Source organism: Gigantopelta aegis, chromosome 10 (assembly GCF_016097555.1).
Source record: "Gigantopelta aegis isolate Gae_Host chromosome 10, Gae_host_genome, whole genome shotgun sequence".
Classification (NCBI taxonomy): Eukaryota; Metazoa; Mollusca; class Gastropoda; order Neomphalida; family Peltospiridae; genus Gigantopelta; species Gigantopelta aegis.
In genome coordinates, this window is record NC_054708.1 from 62320280 (window position 1) to 62340098 (window position 19819).

Genomic DNA, 19819 nt, shown 5'->3' on the forward strand with positions numbered 1-19819 from the left:
GTTAGTTTTGTTTAACGACACCGCTAGAGCACATTGATTTATTAATCATCGGCTATTGGATGTCAAGCATTTGGTAATTCTGACTCGTAGTTATCAGAGGAAACCCGCTACATTTTTACAAATAGCAGCAAGGGATTTTTTATATACACTTTCCCACAGACAGGAAAGCACGTATCACGGCCTTTGACCAGTTGTGGTGCACTGGTTGGAACGAGAAAAACCCAATCAGTTGAATGGATCCACTTAGGTGGTTCGATCCTGTGATGCAAGCACCTCAGGCGAGCGCTCAACCGACTGAGATAAATCCCTCCCGTGTTGTATACATGACGGTCTATCCAAGAAACATCTTGCAGACCAAAATACAAGTATTGCATCTACCCAAATAAAAACAACCAAAACTTGCAGACCCTAGTATCAACTCGTGAAAATGGACAAAGTCTGGTTAAGCTGCACATCTGTTACACTTTTGAATAAAGTTACAATAAAGTTACTTCTCAGAGGTATGTGCGATTTTAAAATAATGAAAAATGTATTTCGTAGTACTAGAAACACCACAATGACCAGACACACTCGGATGTATGAAAATGGATAATCTAGACAAAAATCTAAGTAATATCTGACTTAAATTATAAAAAAGCCCATCTCTAACAGTGAAAAATACGCTGTGGTGTTTAAAAACTAGGTATTGACACTTTAAACTGATTGTAATATATATTGATGGAAAGAAATAAAGGAACACATACAGTACCAGATAATATTGACTGCAACCACAGCCACCACCCAGAGTATAAGGAAGTTAACTGTACTACTGGTAGACACCCACAGTACTGCCATTCAATCCCACAGCCACCACCCAGAGAATAAGGAAGTAACTGTACTACTGGTAGACACCCACAGTACTGCCATTCAGTCCCACAGCCACCACCCAGAGTATAAGGAAGTAACTGTACTACTGGTAGACACCCACAGTACTGCCATTCAGTCCCACAGCCACCACCCAGAGAATAAGAAAGTTAACTGTACTACTGGTAGACATACCCACAGTACTGCCATTCAGTCCCACAGCCACCACCCAGAGTATAAGGAAGTAACTGTACTGCTGGTAGACATACCCACATTACTGCCATTCAGTCCCACATTACATCTCTGTATTGTATACAGGCATAACTACTTTATAGTGAATTAAATTTGGTGTGAGATACCATGTGCTCCCTTATTTCTTTCTATCAGTATATATTCGTGAAAACACTGGTATTTTTGGTTCACTTTAAAGGCATATTGTCACAGAACACTGACCTATTTAATGGTCTAACAAAGTATTACCTGAACAAATATAATTTGATTTGTACCTAAATGTACTTTATTCAACCATCTTCATAACCACTATATTCCATTTATTAATGATATTTTGTAAAGAATAATTGAATTATGGCAATGGTCCATAATTCAAAAACTAAAATTGCCGTGAGGGTTGACATGGATTTCACTCCATCATGGTTTCAATTAAGGTTATGCAATAGCTAAATTTGGTTTCCAACAATTAATGTAATTTTTAGTCATTAACCATTTTTACAGAAATAAGGTCCTTAAATCCGTGACAGCATGCCTTTAATCCGAAGGAAGGGATGCAACCACCTACCCCCCCCCCCCCAACCCACTAGATCCGCGCCTGCTGTCTGCTACAATTACCACATGACTGACATGATACAATTACAAATTAAAAACGTGCTATAGTACGGTTAAACAAACTTTCCATTCTCCCTTTATATTCCACACGATAATTCAAACGGACGTTTCAGTTGGAGCATATTCTAATAAATTGGATTATTTGCGGCATCTGGTAATAACACGACTGTGTGGTTTCTCTAACAAAAAGGATACACTTCGCAATTTACGATTACAAATATTTGCTCAACACATAATCTAAACCTCGTTAATTTTTGGCATGGCTCGGCGTCTTTGAAGTTTAAAATGTCTCGTGATTGATACGAACACGAGGTTCCACGAATCCTTTCTGATCTTCCGGCCTTGACGCCAATTGCGCATGGAATCTGTGAAGACTAACGCACAATACTCGACGGTGATAACAGTGATATGCAAAAGTAATATTGATCATTTCCTTGCGCACTGGACAGAAAAATGAATAATTACTTGATGTTATGTGTAATAATAACCTAATTGACTGGCGTCTGGTGCTAAAACGGCGATCTAGTTACAGACAGGAATAGCAGCTACACACAGTCCATTTGGACACAGAACCTGTATGATTCAGAACCGACTCGCAGGATCCGTCAACAACTGGTCATAATAGATCGTCTATTGTTTGTGCTAGATGGTCTATTGTATCCGCAAAACACTGATTTGCCAAAACGGCTCGATTTACCTACACGGATTAAAGATGTGTGTGGGCTCTCAGGGTAATTTTAGACCGAAATGGCATACGATAAGAAATATAAACCGTATGACACTTTATTTGTCACATGTTAAAAGCTTTAGTAAGACCTAGGTAAAAAGGAAAATTATGCACTGGCATAGCCAGGATTTTATATTGGGGGGAGGGATCCACAGTATGTATGTATGTATGTATGTATGTATGTATGTATGTGTATGTATGTATTGATTTATGAATATCTATATATTGTATGTATGTCGAGGTTGACTGTTACATACATAGATATCAACGCACTGGCACAGGGGATAATTAAATCCTTTTTGGCCTCACAAATTGTCCCATGCCGTTGCCGGGACTCGAGCTTGTGGCACTTGTGCGCTCTGAGCTATCGAGGCATCCATAAAAAGGATGCTCTTTTATAAAATTTAATACAGCTATACAACTGAAGTTACGAGAATTAATAATTAGTAATCTTGTCTCGCTATATTATTAACATATCATTTACTAATACAAAATACAAACACGGATACAGATTTAATAATGTCGTTTGTTATTACTATCAGCAGTTATTGTGAACTTCACCGGCCTCGGTGGCGTCGTGGTTAGGCCATCGGTCTACAGGCTGGTAGGTACTGGGTTCGGATCCCAGTCGAGGCATGAGATTTTTAATCCAGATATCGACTCCAAACCCTGAGTGAGTGCTCCGCAAGGCTCAATGGGTTGGTGTAAACCACTTGCACCGACCAGTGATCCATAACTGGTTCAACAAAGGCCATGGTTTGTGCTATCCTGCCTGTGGGAAGTGCAAATAAAAGATCCCTTGCTGCCTGTCATAAAAGAGTAGTCTATGTGGCGACAGCGGGTTTCCTCTGGAAAAAAAACAGTGTCAGAATGACCATATGTTTGACGTCCAATAGCCGATGATAAGATAAAAAATCAATGTGCTTTAGTGGCGTCGTTAAATAAACCAAACTTTACTTTATTGTGAACTTCCTTCATGGAAATCCGTCAACCTGTTGTCAGTATTTTGTAAGACAAACGAACAATCATCTACCTAAAGCCGTGGTATGTGCTGTCTGTAGAAAAGTGCATATAAAAGATCCCTGCTGCTAATATCTAAATGACAAAATGCAGCGTGTTTCCTCTGAATGCTGCCTGTCGAAATCACCAAATATTTTACAAAATAACCGATTATTAATTAATGAAAATGTTCTATCGTGTCGTTAAACAAAACTTTAACAGAGTGCTAAAATGCATAATAATAATAATAATAATAATAATAATAATAGTTTTACAAATACGTTACGTTTCGACTTCAGCTCCAACACGTATTGCCTGTTATTAAAAAAAAAAAAAAAAAAGAGAGAAAGAAACACTCTATTCCAAACTACATGTATAAAGTTTTGTGTGATTAAAGCAGAAATATATTATTATATTTTTTAAGTGTTTAGACAACTATAGATCTAGCTATCTAACTGTTCTAATCGATCGTGCATACTACTTATACACGTTCAGAGACACTAGTCGATAGCAAAACTCCTTTTTGTCTCTAAGTTGGCAATTCATATATTTTTTTTTTTTTTCAATTCTTGATACTATCGAGTATGTAACTTGAGTTTTTTTTCTTTAATTTTATATTTTGTTCATTCATTCATTTAGCACAAACACGATATCATATGATTCTAAAACCAGTCTTTAAATGTCAGTATTATAAATAGGTCTGCATATGCTATGGTAACATATAAAGAAAAACTATTTTACATACGATTTTATCGGGTTAGAGTCAGTACTTTTTTCTCAATATATCTGTGAATTTTATATCAATAATAATATTCACCTCAGCTTCCTATTCGAATGCAACATGAATAGCAATGACAAAATCGTTTGAATTCATTGAAAAAGTTTCAACCGATCATAATTACATTTTAAAGTTTTAACTCGATTCGGCTAAATTACTATGCAATTATGGTTCGGTCTGATTGCCTGTAATATAAGTAGCACCCTTGTCATCATCTCCAAATGCCAGAGGTCTTTTACGGCATTGATGAATTTCGCTTCTAGACTGACATCATTTGTATTTGTAGTATTACAGACTAGTTACCATAAAATCTGCAAGGGACGCACATTGACGCAAGTAGCCATCGCTAAACACCGGGAGGGTTCAAGCTTCACCAAACTGTCCCCATCCAGCACAGACCGAATACTACCGTGTTCGCATAAGATAATGGCCTCGATCTGCCTCAGTCTGTTAAACTTGTTTTGTTTAACAACATCACTAGAGCACATAGATGTATTAATCATTGGCTATTGGATATCAAATATTTGATAATTCTGACATATAGTCTTACATGAAAGCTGCTACATTTTTTCCATTAGCAGCAAGGGGGTTTTCATATGCACTTCCCATAGACAAGAACATACCACATCCTTTGATATACTAGTCGTGATGCACTGGTTGGGACGGGGGAAAACAGTCAGAAAATGGTTCCATTGAGATGGTTCGATCCCACGACATTAGATCCCACCCTTTGTCAGTATGCGTTTATCGGTGACGTGTTACGGATTTCAGAATTATTTGCTCTTCTGCGATTGTTGGAACTTAGTTATTTATATATGTTTAAAACCCAAACTAAAACAAACAAAAAAACCCAAACAAACAAAACAATAAAAAACAATAAAAAAACAAAACAAAAAAACAACCCACAAAAACACAAAAACGCAGACACAAAACAACAACAACAACAACAACAAACAAACAAACCAACAAAGAAAAAACAAAACAAAAACAAAAACAAAAAACCAACAAATAAAACAAACATTCTGAAGGTACTGCTAAAGCAATACATGTCCCCTATCGGACCTAACAATTTTTCATATGTCCTAAATGCAAAAGCAATACTTCTAAATGCAAGGGCCATACTTCTTAAAAGTGGATAAATCACAATGAAAGTTAAACTTGATCTGTAACAGTACATGATAAAGCTATACACAAACTTTCACGTCAGTATCTCAAGGCCTTCTGAAAAAAGGTTCAGATTTTTTTTTCATATATGCTATGTTCAAGGGCCATAACTCTTTCACAAATGGGTATATCGCCATGAAAGTCAAACTTGATCTGTCACGGTACACGATAAACCTATACACAACATTTCAGCTCAATATCTCAAGGCCTTCTGAAACAAACATCCGGGAAACTATATGCGGGACAGACGGACGGACAGACAGACAAACAGAAGGACGGAGATGAAACCTATAGTCCCCTCCGGTTGGACCGGTAGGGGACTAAAAAAATCCTACCAAAACCCGACCTGTCAAATACAGCACAATACCCTTGCTGTAAAATGAAAAGAATAACCTATGCAAAGGAAGTGGATTTCTTATCAAATAATAGTCCAAGTGTTATAATTACCATATAATGGATACCGATTAAACAACGTACTGGTGTATAATTAAACAAAGACTTGTTTTCTATTCCTTCTCTAGTGCAATAAACAAAAACACATAATCAATAGTTTTAAAAATGCACAAACCGCTCGTACAAACAAAAACTTAAAAAACATAAAAAAGGACAGATAATCAATTAATTTTTAAAAAGAAGGGAAGAGTAATCAATCAACCGCTTTTTAAGGTGAAAAGGAGAAAATAATGATACAATCAATGAAAAAACAGAGGGTGAGGAGAGATTATTAATCAGTTGCTTAAAGCATAGCGTCAGTGATGATTATTTCTTACACATCCTTTGGTGACAGCACCATGCGTTATTTTTTATAACACATGGTTTGTTAACACACGTGTGTTAACAATTGCAGGACATACGACTGGCTGCTCCTAGGTGATGACCAGGTCACCAGTGTTATGCAGCTAATGAAAAACAACACAGTGGAAATAGATTACACTGTGACTTAAAGTTAACCTGACAAACATGTGTCTGTGACGCACAAGTTAGCTACAAGTGCAACGGCTGTAAATAACTTTTAGTAAAAAAAGATGTTAAAATTTGCTTAAAACCTGGTTTTTGAGGATATGTAAGAAATAGAATAATACATTCGTGTCCGTTAGATACCATTTATCGTTGTTTAAAAACGTATCAAACTCGCTTTCGCTCATTAGATACATTTTTAAAACCACTCCTTGTCAGATAAATGGTATCTAACAACCACCCATGTATTATTCTCTATTTATTAATGTTGAAAGTACAGGATAGAAGATAGTCTAACTTTTGTTCATTATCTCCCAGCGTAGCGTCAATGATGATTATTTATTAATATTGAAAGTATAGGATAGAAGATAGTCTAACCTTTGTTCATTATCGTCCAGCGTAGCGTCAGGGATGATTATTAATATTGAAAGTACAGGATAGAAGATCGTCTAACTTTTGTTCATTATCTTCAAGCGTAGCGTCAGGGATGATTATTTATTAATATTGAAAGTACAGGATAGAAGATAGTCCAACTTTTGTTCATTATCTCCCAGCGTAGCGTCAATAATGATTATTGATTAATATTGAAAGTACAGGATAGAAGATAGTCTAACTTCTGTTCATTTATCGTCCCTTTGCAGCCTCTAGCTATCCCACTTGTATCATATGGTAGCACAGTTCCATATAACATTTGACATGGTTAAAGTTCCAAGTGTCCCCAACTTTAAATATTGCTTTAACTACTGATACACCTGTCATTTGTGTGACAGAAATTATCAAGACGTGTTTTGTCTGGGCAGAAACTTTCGGTAATTTATAATACTTGAAACGAGTGGGAAGAAGTGTTAGGAATCGGTTGGAATTCCATCATCGATCATCGGTTATAATCAGCTTGCACCAACGATCAATTTTCGAACATATGAACATAAGAAGGATTTGAATCATAAGCGTACGAGGCATGAAGGAAACTGCCTCCCGACTGCTGGAGCAAAACCTCAAATTTGAGCAAAAATGATAGAGATATTAGGGAAAAATGTGCTAACCTGAGACCTCTTTACCATGTATTTCCATTATTCTACCCGCAAAATTAGTTGTAATCCATATAAAAATGCGTAGTGATTCGTTTGCAACCGTATATAGCTGTTTGGTAGTAATACTAATATGAATAAATGTTGTTATCCATATTCGGGCATTTTCGTTTAATTCGGGCCAAAACCAGCCTGCCCCCTATACAAATGGCAGCCCGTACCTCTATGATTTGAATTATAAGAATCATTCACCTGTTGTCGTGTCCATTGGTATAGACCCTACCAATCGCTAATTTGACCTTTTAATAACTTTTAGTATTTTTTTAAAAATGTACACATAAAAACAAACCCCAACCCCAACATATTTACATCAATTCTATCATCTAAACTGGAGTAACAAATATTGCTAACATTTTCCCACACAATCGATTATGGATATCGGTCGAGCAAAAACCGATCAATGTTCGATTATAATCGATTATTGGAACATCACTAGTGGGAAGGCCTCTTAAGTAATTGTGCGGAACTACGAAAACGAAGAACGCTTCCTAAACAAGTTTGATGTTTGAAGATCGTTGATAGCCGATATGAAATGCTGATAGCACGCGAGCCGTATGCACTTGTATTTCTCGTTTGTTAAAGTGTTAAAAGGAAACACTGTGCAACACTTTCAAAATGCACGGAGTCTGAATGACCCAATGACCAGGTTTGTTGGATTTTTTTGCCAAAGAGTTATTTTCGTAAAATGACAGCCTGAATAAATGAATTAATGATCAATTCCATTCTATCATGGGGGTTTTTCGGGGGTGGGGTGACATTTGCAAGACTGTGCTGAGAGAGAGAGAGAGAGAGAGAGAGAGAGAGAGAGAGAGAGAGAGAGAGAGAGAGAGAGAGAGAGAGAGAGAGAGAGAGAGAGAGAGAGAGAGAGAGAGAGCACTTGGTAAACTCCCTATAGTAGTTTTACATTTTTTAAATAAAAAAAGTTTTAAAGTTTAAAAAACCCCAAATCGATGTAATACGTAAAACAATATATCATATTAAATTATACTGTATTATATTCATAATACCCATGCATACAACTCATGCTCACCCCTTAGCATAAGTCAGACATGGAGGGAAAACTCTAAATAAAATAATATCTTTAAACTCCAAACTTTTCATTACAGACATCCAGGACCTACTTTTCAGGAATAGTGTGAACTATTTTAACTGTTATATTTCAAGTAGAATATCTCAGCAATGTTTCCTTACTCTCAGAGCTCACTGTCGACATTTTAACCATAGAGGTTTTTTTTAAATGACGAAAGATTTTCCAATCTCCGCGATGCCCTGAGAACGTAAGGAAACTAAGAATTACCACCACTGATTACGGGTTGCGTTTAACTAGATCGCGTGACTATCAAGACAGCGCATTTCAGCCAAAACGAACAGACAGCTGAACGCGACTCTATGGCGAGTAATTACATTTTAAAAATGACAAAAACAAAATTGTAAAAAAAAAACCGTCTTAAAGATCAGCTAAAGTAGATCAGTTGACAATTGGAAGAAATTTCGAAAAACGGACCTTCAATCACTTACAAAATCACTGTTACAGTATTTGTATTGATATATTTTGGAGCACATTTAGTAACTCATGAATGACATATCATTAATATCTAACGATAATTATTTCAGATGTGTTTTTTCTGCATATCTGTTTTTCTATGTGTGTATATCTATATGCATTTATATATGTTAGGTCAATTTGCACGCACGCACGCGCGAGCGCATATGCAAACTTGCTTGGATATCTGATTGTTACAATATCTATATTTAATTTACAGGCCTATAGCCGTGTGTGTGTGTGGGTGGGGGGGGGATTACATAGGTATAGGGGTGTTGTCCTTGAAAAACGATTGGCACCCCCAGAATGTGACTTTAGTTATAGTGCTTACCGTAATAGAATACCACCCCCTGCCCCACAGAGTGGCCAAGTGACCCCAGCTGGCTACGGGGTTGGTCTGTCTATTATTTAAATAACCCATTTATTTAAGTATGAATGTGTTATTAACACATTCGCGTCGACTTTGACACCAGTGTAGGAAGTGAGGATTGTCGGTGTAGGAAGCTGTTAATCTCCTGCCGTACTCCTGACGGGCAGCGACATCAGCGAAACGTTTAGCGGTAGTTGGACGCCGACCAACTTGTAATAGAGAAACCACAGAGCTGCGGTGGCCTCGTGTGGCCCTGCGTATTGTTTACCATGCGTAGATGCAGATCAAGCAGACGTGCACTAACTTTGTTTAACAAAACTGCAAGCATCTTCCCACGAAACAACACACTCACTAACATGCAGGCACGGCGGAAGCAAGTAGACATTAGAGGGGGTAGGGGTGATGTGTGACTGAGATCGAGGGAGCAAAGCAAACGTATCTACGGGGTTCGGAAGTATGCTTCCCCGTAAATCTTTGAAAACTAGATGTCCTGAAATGCAATTTCCTGCATTCTACAAGTAAAAGTCTTACTATCAATAATATTTTTAATTCTGAATTATTGGGTGGAGGGAGATGGAGGGAGGTGGGGGGTCTAGAGCCTGATGAGTGGGGTTAGTATAGAGTTATCAGGCGTGAATGCGGGGGGGGGGGGGGGGGAGGGGGTTCGGAGTTCAAAACCCACCCCTTCTCATACACTTTTTTTTCAATATATTTTTCGGGAGAGCACGACTCGACCCCTCCTTATAAACTTAGCACGCCACAGTCTAGAACCCCCTCCCCGCCCTGCCAGAATTCTTGGTACCTGGTTAAAGAGTGATGGATGTGCATGTACATATACTCCCTTTATTGGTAAATGTTTAGTAGAGATTTAATGCATTTTGGGTCCCCAAATATACATGAAGCTGCGGTGTTGAAAGGGTCATAACAAAGAGTGTTTTATTCTCAAGAGAAAGAAGAGAGCAGCATGTTTTTTTATGGAGGAAAAATATATCAAGACATCTTTTGAGAGAGTTTAACATAACATTTTGAAGATTGGACAACCAAAGGTCACATGCTGGACAACTGCCCCATCTCCCCAGCTAGTTACGTGCCCGCAGCAGTAAATTATGAATATAATTTAAAGGAAAGCTTTGGGGCAAAACATCTGCCTTCCTCCGCTAGCTATGACCTTGTGGCAGAATGTTCCCATCCTGAAACCAGTACCTGGCTGTTAGGTATGGTGCCCAAGTTATGCACGCCCGGACTTTACAGGCTTTGAAAAGAGCACCCGTACCAATATGGGCTGGACGTAGCCCAATGGTAATGCCCTTGCTTGAAGCGCGGTCGGTCTAGGATCGATACCTGTCGGTGGGCCCACTGGGCTATTCCAGCCAAAGCGCCACGACTGGTAACTCAAAGGCCGTGGTATGTGCTATCCATAATCCTATCTGTGGGATGGTGCGTATATAACATCCCGTGCTACTAATAGAACAAATGTAGCGGGTTTCCTCTCTAAGACTATATATCAAAATTACCAAATGTCCGACATCCAATAGACGATGATTATTAAATCAATGTTCTCTAGTGGTGTCGGTAAACAAAACCAAACAACCAAATTGTACCAGAAACCTTAGACCACGGTTGTATCTGAACGACTCTCAAGGCAATTAAGAGGCAATGAGGTGTTAAGTCTTAAATAAATTACTTCCTTCAGACAGAAGGTGGCGGAAGCATGGTGCAGATTGTGATGTGATAGCCTGGGAATCGACCCACTCCCCTCCAGGGCCGTATCGAACGACGAACGTGGGGTGGGCGACACGCAGAAATGTGAAATTTTCAATTTATGTATTGTTTTTCTATCTGGAGAACACGTTATATTACCGGACCTTGGTTGTTTCTTTTTACTCTCCCTCTAGTTATTTTAGGCTAGGTTAGCTGGTAGCTATATGACCCTTCCATTAGTTGATCATTTGTAGTGTTTTCTGTTCCAACCAGTAATCTGCAACTGTGTTTTCAAAGGCTGTTAAAAGTGATAGTATATCCAGTCTATAGAAAACTACATACAAAAGACGCATTGTACAATAAAGTCAATTTTCGTTTTCTTTAACGACTTCACTAGAACACATTGATGTATTAATCATCAGCTATTGATACTTCTGACAAATAGTCTAAGGTGAAAGCCGTTCCATTTTCCCCATCACCACATACAAGACAGCAAATACCACGGCATTTGATACACCAGTCGTGGACCAATAGTTGGGATGGGGTGGGGTGAGGACCAGTCAGAGCATTTCCTCGACCGTATGATGCTTTATTTAACAACACACTCAACTTGGTATATTTAATAACGGTTATACGGCGTAGGGCATATGGTTAAGGACCACACATATAATGAAAGAAGAATCCTGCTACCGCCACGCAATGGGCTACTCTTTCCCATTACCAGCAAAGGTTCTTTTATATGCAGCATCCCTCAGACGTGATAGTACATACCTAGGCCTGTGTTACACCAGTTGTGGATCACTGGCTGGAACAGGAAATAGCCGCATGGGCCCACTGACGGGGATCGATCATAGATCGACCGCGCATCAGGCGACCGCTTTCCACTAGGCTACGTCCCGGAACACCAATCCTGCAATCAAAGTACCTGTGGCAAGCGCTCTACCAACTGGTCTATTTAGTGTCTATTTTATAAAAGAGAGTGCCAATCTCTCTCTCTCTCTCGCTCTCGCTCTCGCTCCCGCTCCCGCTCCCGCTCCCGCTCCCGCTCTCTCTCGCTCTCGCTCTCAATCACAATTATCGTTAGACACCTAACATCCGCTGGTCAAACAATACGCTGGGGTGTCGTAATAAAAACATCCCTTTACTTTCCCATCGAATGTTCTAGAATTCGCGCGGACAAAATCAGTAATAAGTCATGAGGTTTTTAACCGAGACATGGCCCTAACTAAATTACATGCCACAGGTGGCTCTGAATAATTGACAGAACAGTCGTCTGCTTCATATGAATGAAAATCTACAACCACAGTCGACAAATCGCCAGGTACGCCACGCACGGTCGAAATAAAATACTAGTATATATAAATCAAGAGACTGCTAAACAAGTCCATGTTCAACGATGCCAAGCATTTATAATCGACAACGGCGACAAACGGTTCATCTTTATAACATGCAGTAAGTTTTCTGGATACAGAAGTACATTCCTAAATAAGAAACATGAAGAAGAAGAAAAAGAAGACGAAGGACAACAACAACAACACCCCACCCACCCCGATACAAAAAATAAAAAACAAAACAAAACGAAAAACAAAAGAAAGAAAGAAAGAAAGAAAGAAAGAAAAGAAAGATTTGTTTATGTAACACTGCTTACGAACAATCATGTTTAAAATGTTTAATGTTTAACAACTTTCGCATACAACTGTTATATTATTTACACGTGGGACGTAGTGAGAAATCCAGACAGGGTGTAATCATATATTAAGCGTTGTTAAGTTGGAGAAACGTGGATATCCATTAATCAATTTAACAAAACAATTTTCTTTTCAAAATCGTATTTCTGCTCAGGTCCAAAATATTTTAGAAAAGGCTATTGTATCTTGTAAATTAATCAGTATTATCATATCTTGTAAATTAATCAGTGTTGGCACATCTTGTAAATTAATTAGTATTATCATATCCTGTAAATTAATCAGTGATATCACATCTCGTAAATTAATCAATGTTATCATATCCTGTAAATTAATCAGTGATATCACATCTCGTAAATTAATCAGTGATATCACATCTTGTAAATTAATAAGTGATATTACATCTCGTAAATTAATCAGTGTTATCATATCTTGTAAATTAATCAGTGATATAACATCTCGTAAATTAATCAGTGTTATCATATATTGTAAATTAATAAGTGATATCACATCTTGTAAATTAATCAGCGATATCACATCTTGTAAATTAATCAGTGATATTACGTCGTCTAAATTAATCAGTGGTATCACATCTTGTAAATTAATAAGTGTTCTCACATCTTGTAAATTAATCAGTGGTATGATATCTTGTAAATTGATCAGTGTTACCATATCTTGTAAATTAATCAATGTTATCACATCTTGTGAATTGATCAGTGTTATCACATCTTGTAAATTAATAAGTGATATCACATCTTGTAAATTAATCAGTGTATCCCATCTTGTAAATTAATCAGTGATATCACGTCTTGTAAAGTAATCTGTGGTATCACATCTTGTAAATTAACCAGTGGTATGATATCTTGTAAATTAATCAGTGGTATGATATCTGCTAAATTAATCAGTAATATCACATCTTGTGAATTAATCTGGATTATCACATCTTGTAAATTAATCAGTGGTATGGTATCTTGTAAATTAATCAGTGGTATGATATCTGCTAAATTAATCAGTAATATCACATCTTGTGAATTAATCTGGATTATCACATCTTGTAAATTAATCAGTGGTATGGTATCTTGTAAATTAATCAGTGGTATGATATCTGCTAAATTAATCAGTAATATCACATCTTGTGAATTAATCTGGATTATTACATCTTGTAAATTAATCAGTGATATCACATCTTGTAAATTAATCAGTGATATCACATCTTGTAAATTATTGTGATATCACATGCTGTAAATTAATCAATGATATCATATGTTGTAAATTAATCAGTATTATCATATCTTGTAAATTAATCAGTGTTATCATATCTTGTAAATTAATCAGTGTTATTACATCTTGTAAATTAATCAATGATATAACATCTTGTAAATTAATCTGTGATATCATATCTTGTAAATTAATCAGTGATATCATATCTTGTAAAGTAATATGTGATATCACATCTTGTAAATTAATCAGTGATATCACATCTTGTAAATTAATAAGTGATATCACATCTTGTAAATTAATCAGCGATATCATATTGTAATAATCAGTAATCTTGTAAATTAATCAGCGTTACCACATCTTGTAAATTAATCATTGTTCTCACATCTTGTAAATTAATCAGTGGTATGATATCTGCTAAATTAATCAGTGATATCACATCTTGTGAATTAATCTGGATTATCACATCTTGTAAATTAATCTGGATTATCACATCTTGTAAATTAATGTGATATCACATGCTGTAAATTAATCTGGATTATCACATCTTGTAAATTAATGTGATATCACATGCTGTAAATTAATCAATCATATCACATATTGTAAATTAATCAGTATTATCATAGTTTGTAAATTGATCAGTGTTATCATATCTTGTAAATTAATCAGTGATATCACATCTTGTAAATTAATCAGTGATATCACATCTTGTAAATTAATAAGTGGTATGATATCTTGCAAATTAATCAGTGCTGTCATATCTTGTAAATTAATCAGTGATATCACATCTTGTGAAGTAAAATGTAATATCATATCTTGTAAATTAATCAGTGATATCACATCTTGTAAATTAATCAGTGTTATCATATCTTGTAAATTAATCAATGTTATGACATCTTGTAAATTAATCAGTGTTATCACATCTTGTAAATTAATCAGTGGTCTGATATGTTGTAAATTAATCAGTGGTATGATAGCTTGTAAATTAATCAGTGATATCACATCGTATAAATTAATAACTGATATCACATGCTGTAAATTAATAAGTGATATCATATCTTGTAAATTAATTGGTGATATCATATCTTATAAAATGAACCATTGTCATGCATTGTTTGTAAGTGGCATTAATTGAAAATTTTGCACCAGCTATATAGTACTCTAAATTTGTAGGAAAATAATAAAAACACAAACGCACAAACGTTCGCTCGAAGTGGCAAACAAACACTTAAGCACACAATAATGAAAGTAGAGGACGATGAATATGAGTACTTGTCATTTATGCGAGAAGATTAAGTTGTAAGAGATTTTATACACCACGATTTAAACATCCTTTGACACTAACACAATTAAGTTTGATATTACGTTACTATAAATCATTCAAACTTGCAATAACGAAAAATTAATTTTATACTTGAGTTGATCGACATTTAAAAGATCAACCAGTGAAAACACTGAGTACACGTGACACAGTTTAGAGAAACGAGGCAAATAACGGATTGATAGCTCAACGAATTTAGCAGACTTGCTGGAACTTCGAGCAATACGCTACAAACGAAATGGGAGTGGGGGTATGTGATTGTATTTGTCATTGGCCTAGCTAATATTGTGGGGCACCCACAATGGGGGTAGAGTGGATGGGAGTATACATTATTTATCGGGCGGCAGGAAAATATAAACGGCGATGGGGAAAAAAAGACGGGGCCCCATTATTTCCCCTCTAGCAACGCCAAACAAATTGAGGTAATGAGAAAACTGATTTATTACCCCCTGGTTAACATGCAGTGGTGCTATAACAATATTATATGCATGTACTAAACTGTGTCTAAGCATCAGACTAGGTTGGCAAATGAACACGTAAATACTGTATATCGTATTAAATATGCGATAAAAAATACTTATTAGGTAACATAGAATCTCTCTCTCTCTCTCTCTCTCTCTCTCTCTCTCTCTCTCTCTCTCTCTCTCTCTCTCTCTCTCTCTCTCTCTCTCTCACACACACACATACAGTCATACATACACTGAGTTTGTGACAAAATTGATAGCTATAATTTTACAGTATTAGACCCCTACTAGTTGATTTCAGTTAAAAACAAACAACATATCAATTCTGGAAGATCAACAGTAAACAACAATGTTGTTCAACAATCAAACAAACAAAACTGCAGCATACGCAGTATAGGCTACTGATTTAATGACTAAATAAGTTAGATATCATTTTTAAATGGAACTCAACAAACGAAACCAATTAAAAACCCGAACTTAGTCACTGGCAAAGTCATAGGTTAAGCTCGGGATAGGCGTACTTGAACCTAAATTGGATATAGGCACGCTAATAAAGTTCTCTATCCAATTCAAATAGGTTTGTTTTTTTAAAGAACCAGGGATGGGAAAGGGTATGCGTCTTACTCTCATATTAGCGGCTTAGTAAAAAGCCACAAATGTATGTTAATTCGCAATAAAGGTAATTAAATAGGTCATAAAATAGTATAATACTAATCTGCAAACCATTTAAATAAGTCGAAGAAACTATGTAGCGTTGTATCAGCACAGCAGCAGTCAGACTATAATACTAAAAATTATAACAATGATTACATAATCATTTTAGTTTGCAATAAAAGTGACTACTTTGGTATATATAATATTACAGTATTAAAGGCACGGTGGAAAGCTAAATTGTGAATCAAAAATATTATTGGTAGTAAATCTTATGGCAGAAAAGTGCATTTTAGGACATCTAGTTTTCAAAAATTTACGGGGAGCATACCCCCGAAACCCCCTCGATCTCAGTCAGCCCTCCACCCCACCAATGTCTACTTGCTTCCGCCGTGCCTGCAATAAGAACGGATTTACAGAAATCGGAAAGAAAGAATCTCAAAAAAGAACCTCCATCCCGAGTCAGGCCACCGATCTTATCGCAGGTCGAACCCTAGTGGTATATGGGCACGTTAAACTAGTTATCATCATCATCATCATCATCATCAGAAAAGAACACCTGGTAAGATCTACGCTGTGAGATGAGGTGTATCAGCATGCCAGCAGTGAGAAAGAACACTACAGTACAAATATATCATAGTTTAGTCCACGATAAGGGTAACTAAATATATGGTAACTAAATATAACATCATAGTACTAATCAGCAAAGCGTCTAGTTAAGTTCAAGAAAGTGGTAAGTCTGTCTATACGTTGATATTGGCGGAGTATCAGCAAATAAAAATAACACTGTCAAATACATCATATTTTGGTTGTCGATAAAACATTTAGGAAGGCTAGTTTTCTCTGAACTTTCCTGCAGAGAAACAGAGAGAGGGTATCAATGCGGTAGTTTCCATTACTCCAACAAGAAGAACGAAGAACCTGGTAACTGCAAGACGGCTTTGATTGTAAAAACACAGCAACAAAAAAAAAGAAAAAAAAAAAAAAAAAAAAAAAAAAAAAAAACCCACACACAACTAAAGATGCAGCAGAGTTAGAAACCTTGATAAGAGAAGAGAAGATTTGTTCAATAATACACCGTTGCACTCACCTACAGTAACTGTTGATAGCAGGAACAGCGGCAGGAGGCACGTTAGTAATAGCCGTGAAGAATGATTCATGCTAGTGAAAACTGACCACTCGTCAAAGTACTTTCTTGTCACAACTCCCAGGACGGCGGCTAGTGCTATTTCCAAAATGAGCCTTTCCAGACCTTCATCCCGGTTAGCGATTCAGGCGACTTCTGTCCCACGTGCGCGTGTTGTGACGCGCCTGGCTCCAATACGTTCTGCCGTGTTATGACAGTCGATCGCGGCCCGCGCCCAGCTGATGTTTAGGCCACGCGTTGCAATTATCTGTTTCCGTATACACAGCTTCTTCGCGCATCGGTGGCAGAGTGTAGCCAAGCCATTGGAATTAATGCTAGTAGTTACTACAGGTTCGTGGCTCGGTACCAGTTGATGTTTAGACAACGTGTAAAAAAATATTTGTTTCTGTGCTCAGGATCTACCAGACCTGGTGGTGAAGCACATACACCTTCAGAGTTAAGGCTGGTAGATACTATGTTCGTATCCCGGTATCGGATCCTACGCATGGAGAGGTGTCCATTACGCTCTCTCTCTCTTTCTCTCTCTCTCTCTCTCTCTCTCTCTCTCTCTCTCTCTCTCTCTCTCTCTCTGTCCAAGACAGCGTGCTTGAACCTCAATTGGACATAAACACGAAAATCAACTTGAAACAAACACAGGTTCTGTCTACACGAGGACATATCCAAGAAAGAATCCTCTGAAGCCAGATAAAGTTTAACATGCTAATCACGGCTTATACAAGCAATGTCATGGGCGCACTTTCTGGTCTGTGTCAGAGCGTCAAGACTGGGTAAGCAAAAAAAGACCCCAAAAACTAGCGGAAGTAGGACATGAGCATTTCTACAACCTGGCTGATTTAGGACAACACGACCAGTAACCATTTTAGTTACCACAACGAATCGTGGCTATATTTTGGTGACTTGGATCGTAGGCTAGCACAGAGGCGGATCTAGGGGAGTGGGGTAGGGGCGATAGTTATACTATTATTATATATCAATTTTCATTACTTTACGATCCCCCTCCAAACCTCCCCCAAAGTTCCCTTGGCATTCCACCTCATGTTACTGGAGCCCCCCATAATGGATTTTCTGGATCCGCCACTGGGCTAGCATACACTTTATTTTACATTAGTGTACAAAACAGCAGTAGTTTGGCAAACCAAAATGGAAATAACTATTGTTTCAGTATGGCTTGGTAGCAATTAGCCTATATTTCAGACATGGTAGCCCTATTTAACGCCAACACTGGCCTGCATGGCAAAATTACAACGAGGCTACACCACCCCATCCGGACCCCCAACTCCGTACTTAAAGCGTACTACAAATTAGAATGCTCCACACGTTTGACAACTGTGGAAGGTGTCAAAAAGGAAGCATATTTAATCAACCATTATTGTGTGTCGAACAAAAAGGTGTGAAGTAGCACTATGTCGACTTCGGATGATTCCGTCTGAAGTGGACCCGCTCTTCGTTCAGTTATATTTGATTACTATGTCACTAGGGGATTCAAGATTCTATTTTCACACAGACATGGTGGCGGTGCTGAGCTGCGGGTTTCCTGAAAATAACGAGGCAGAAAATACACATGCCAATGATGCGATCACAGCGCCATCTGCGCGACCCGGTGCTTAGTCCAATAACCGTTCAGTACGAAATTAGTGGCTGCTTATAGCACAATAATACAATCACGCACACTTGATTTTCAATTAAAGTAAAAATAATTAGCTTTTTAATGTATTAATTTAAAACAGTACAAAATATACACAAAGTATATCACACACACACACACACACACACACAGAGGGAGAGAGAGAGAGAGAGAGAGAGAGAGAGAGAGAGAGAGAGAGAGAGAGAGAGAGAGAGAGAGAGAGAGAGGAGAGAGAAGACGTCGAAGAGAGGAGAGAGAGAGAGAGAGAGAGAGTTTCATAGGTGTCGGGAGAGGACACGGGTTGAGACAGCTTTATATGAATCAACTGAGGGTCAGAGTTGGGGACAGTGCCTCCCAAACATCCACCACCGCTTCCGATGCCTATGGATTTGATTGTTAAAGTTTATTTAACGACACCACCAAACCACATTGTATAATTAACCATCTGCTATTGGATGTCAGTTATTTGATAATTCCGAAACGAAGTCTTCAGAGGAAATCCGCTATATTTTCCCGTTAGTAGCAAGAGATATTTTATTTGCATTTTCCTACAGATAGGACAGCACATACCACGGCTTTAAGCAGGGTTCCTTTTATTTTGTAAAGTACTGAAGACAGATTGACAGACATTCATCAAAAGAAACACGCTAGTTTCTATTAGCACCAAGACAGCTCATACTATTGTGTTTGGTATAC

At 37.5% G+C, this 19819-nt stretch overlaps 1 protein-coding gene across 2 annotated transcripts in view; it reads right to left on the bottom strand.

Annotated features, from left to right (window-relative positions):
* LOC121384479 (protein lev-9-like) overlaps positions 1–17877 on the bottom strand; it is a 64473-nt gene extending 46596 nt beyond the window's left edge. The window contains exon 1 of one of the 2 annotated variants that reach the window (XM_041514887.1): positions 17443–17877. In XM_041514887.1, the coding sequence (XP_041370821.1) occupies positions 17443–17512 (70 nt within the window). In that variant the 5' untranslated portion in view covers positions 17513–17877. The remainder of the gene's footprint in view (positions 1–17442) is intronic. The other variant, XM_041514888.1, reaches the window with a different exon arrangement.
* Positions 17878–19819: the final 1942 nt, after the last annotated feature.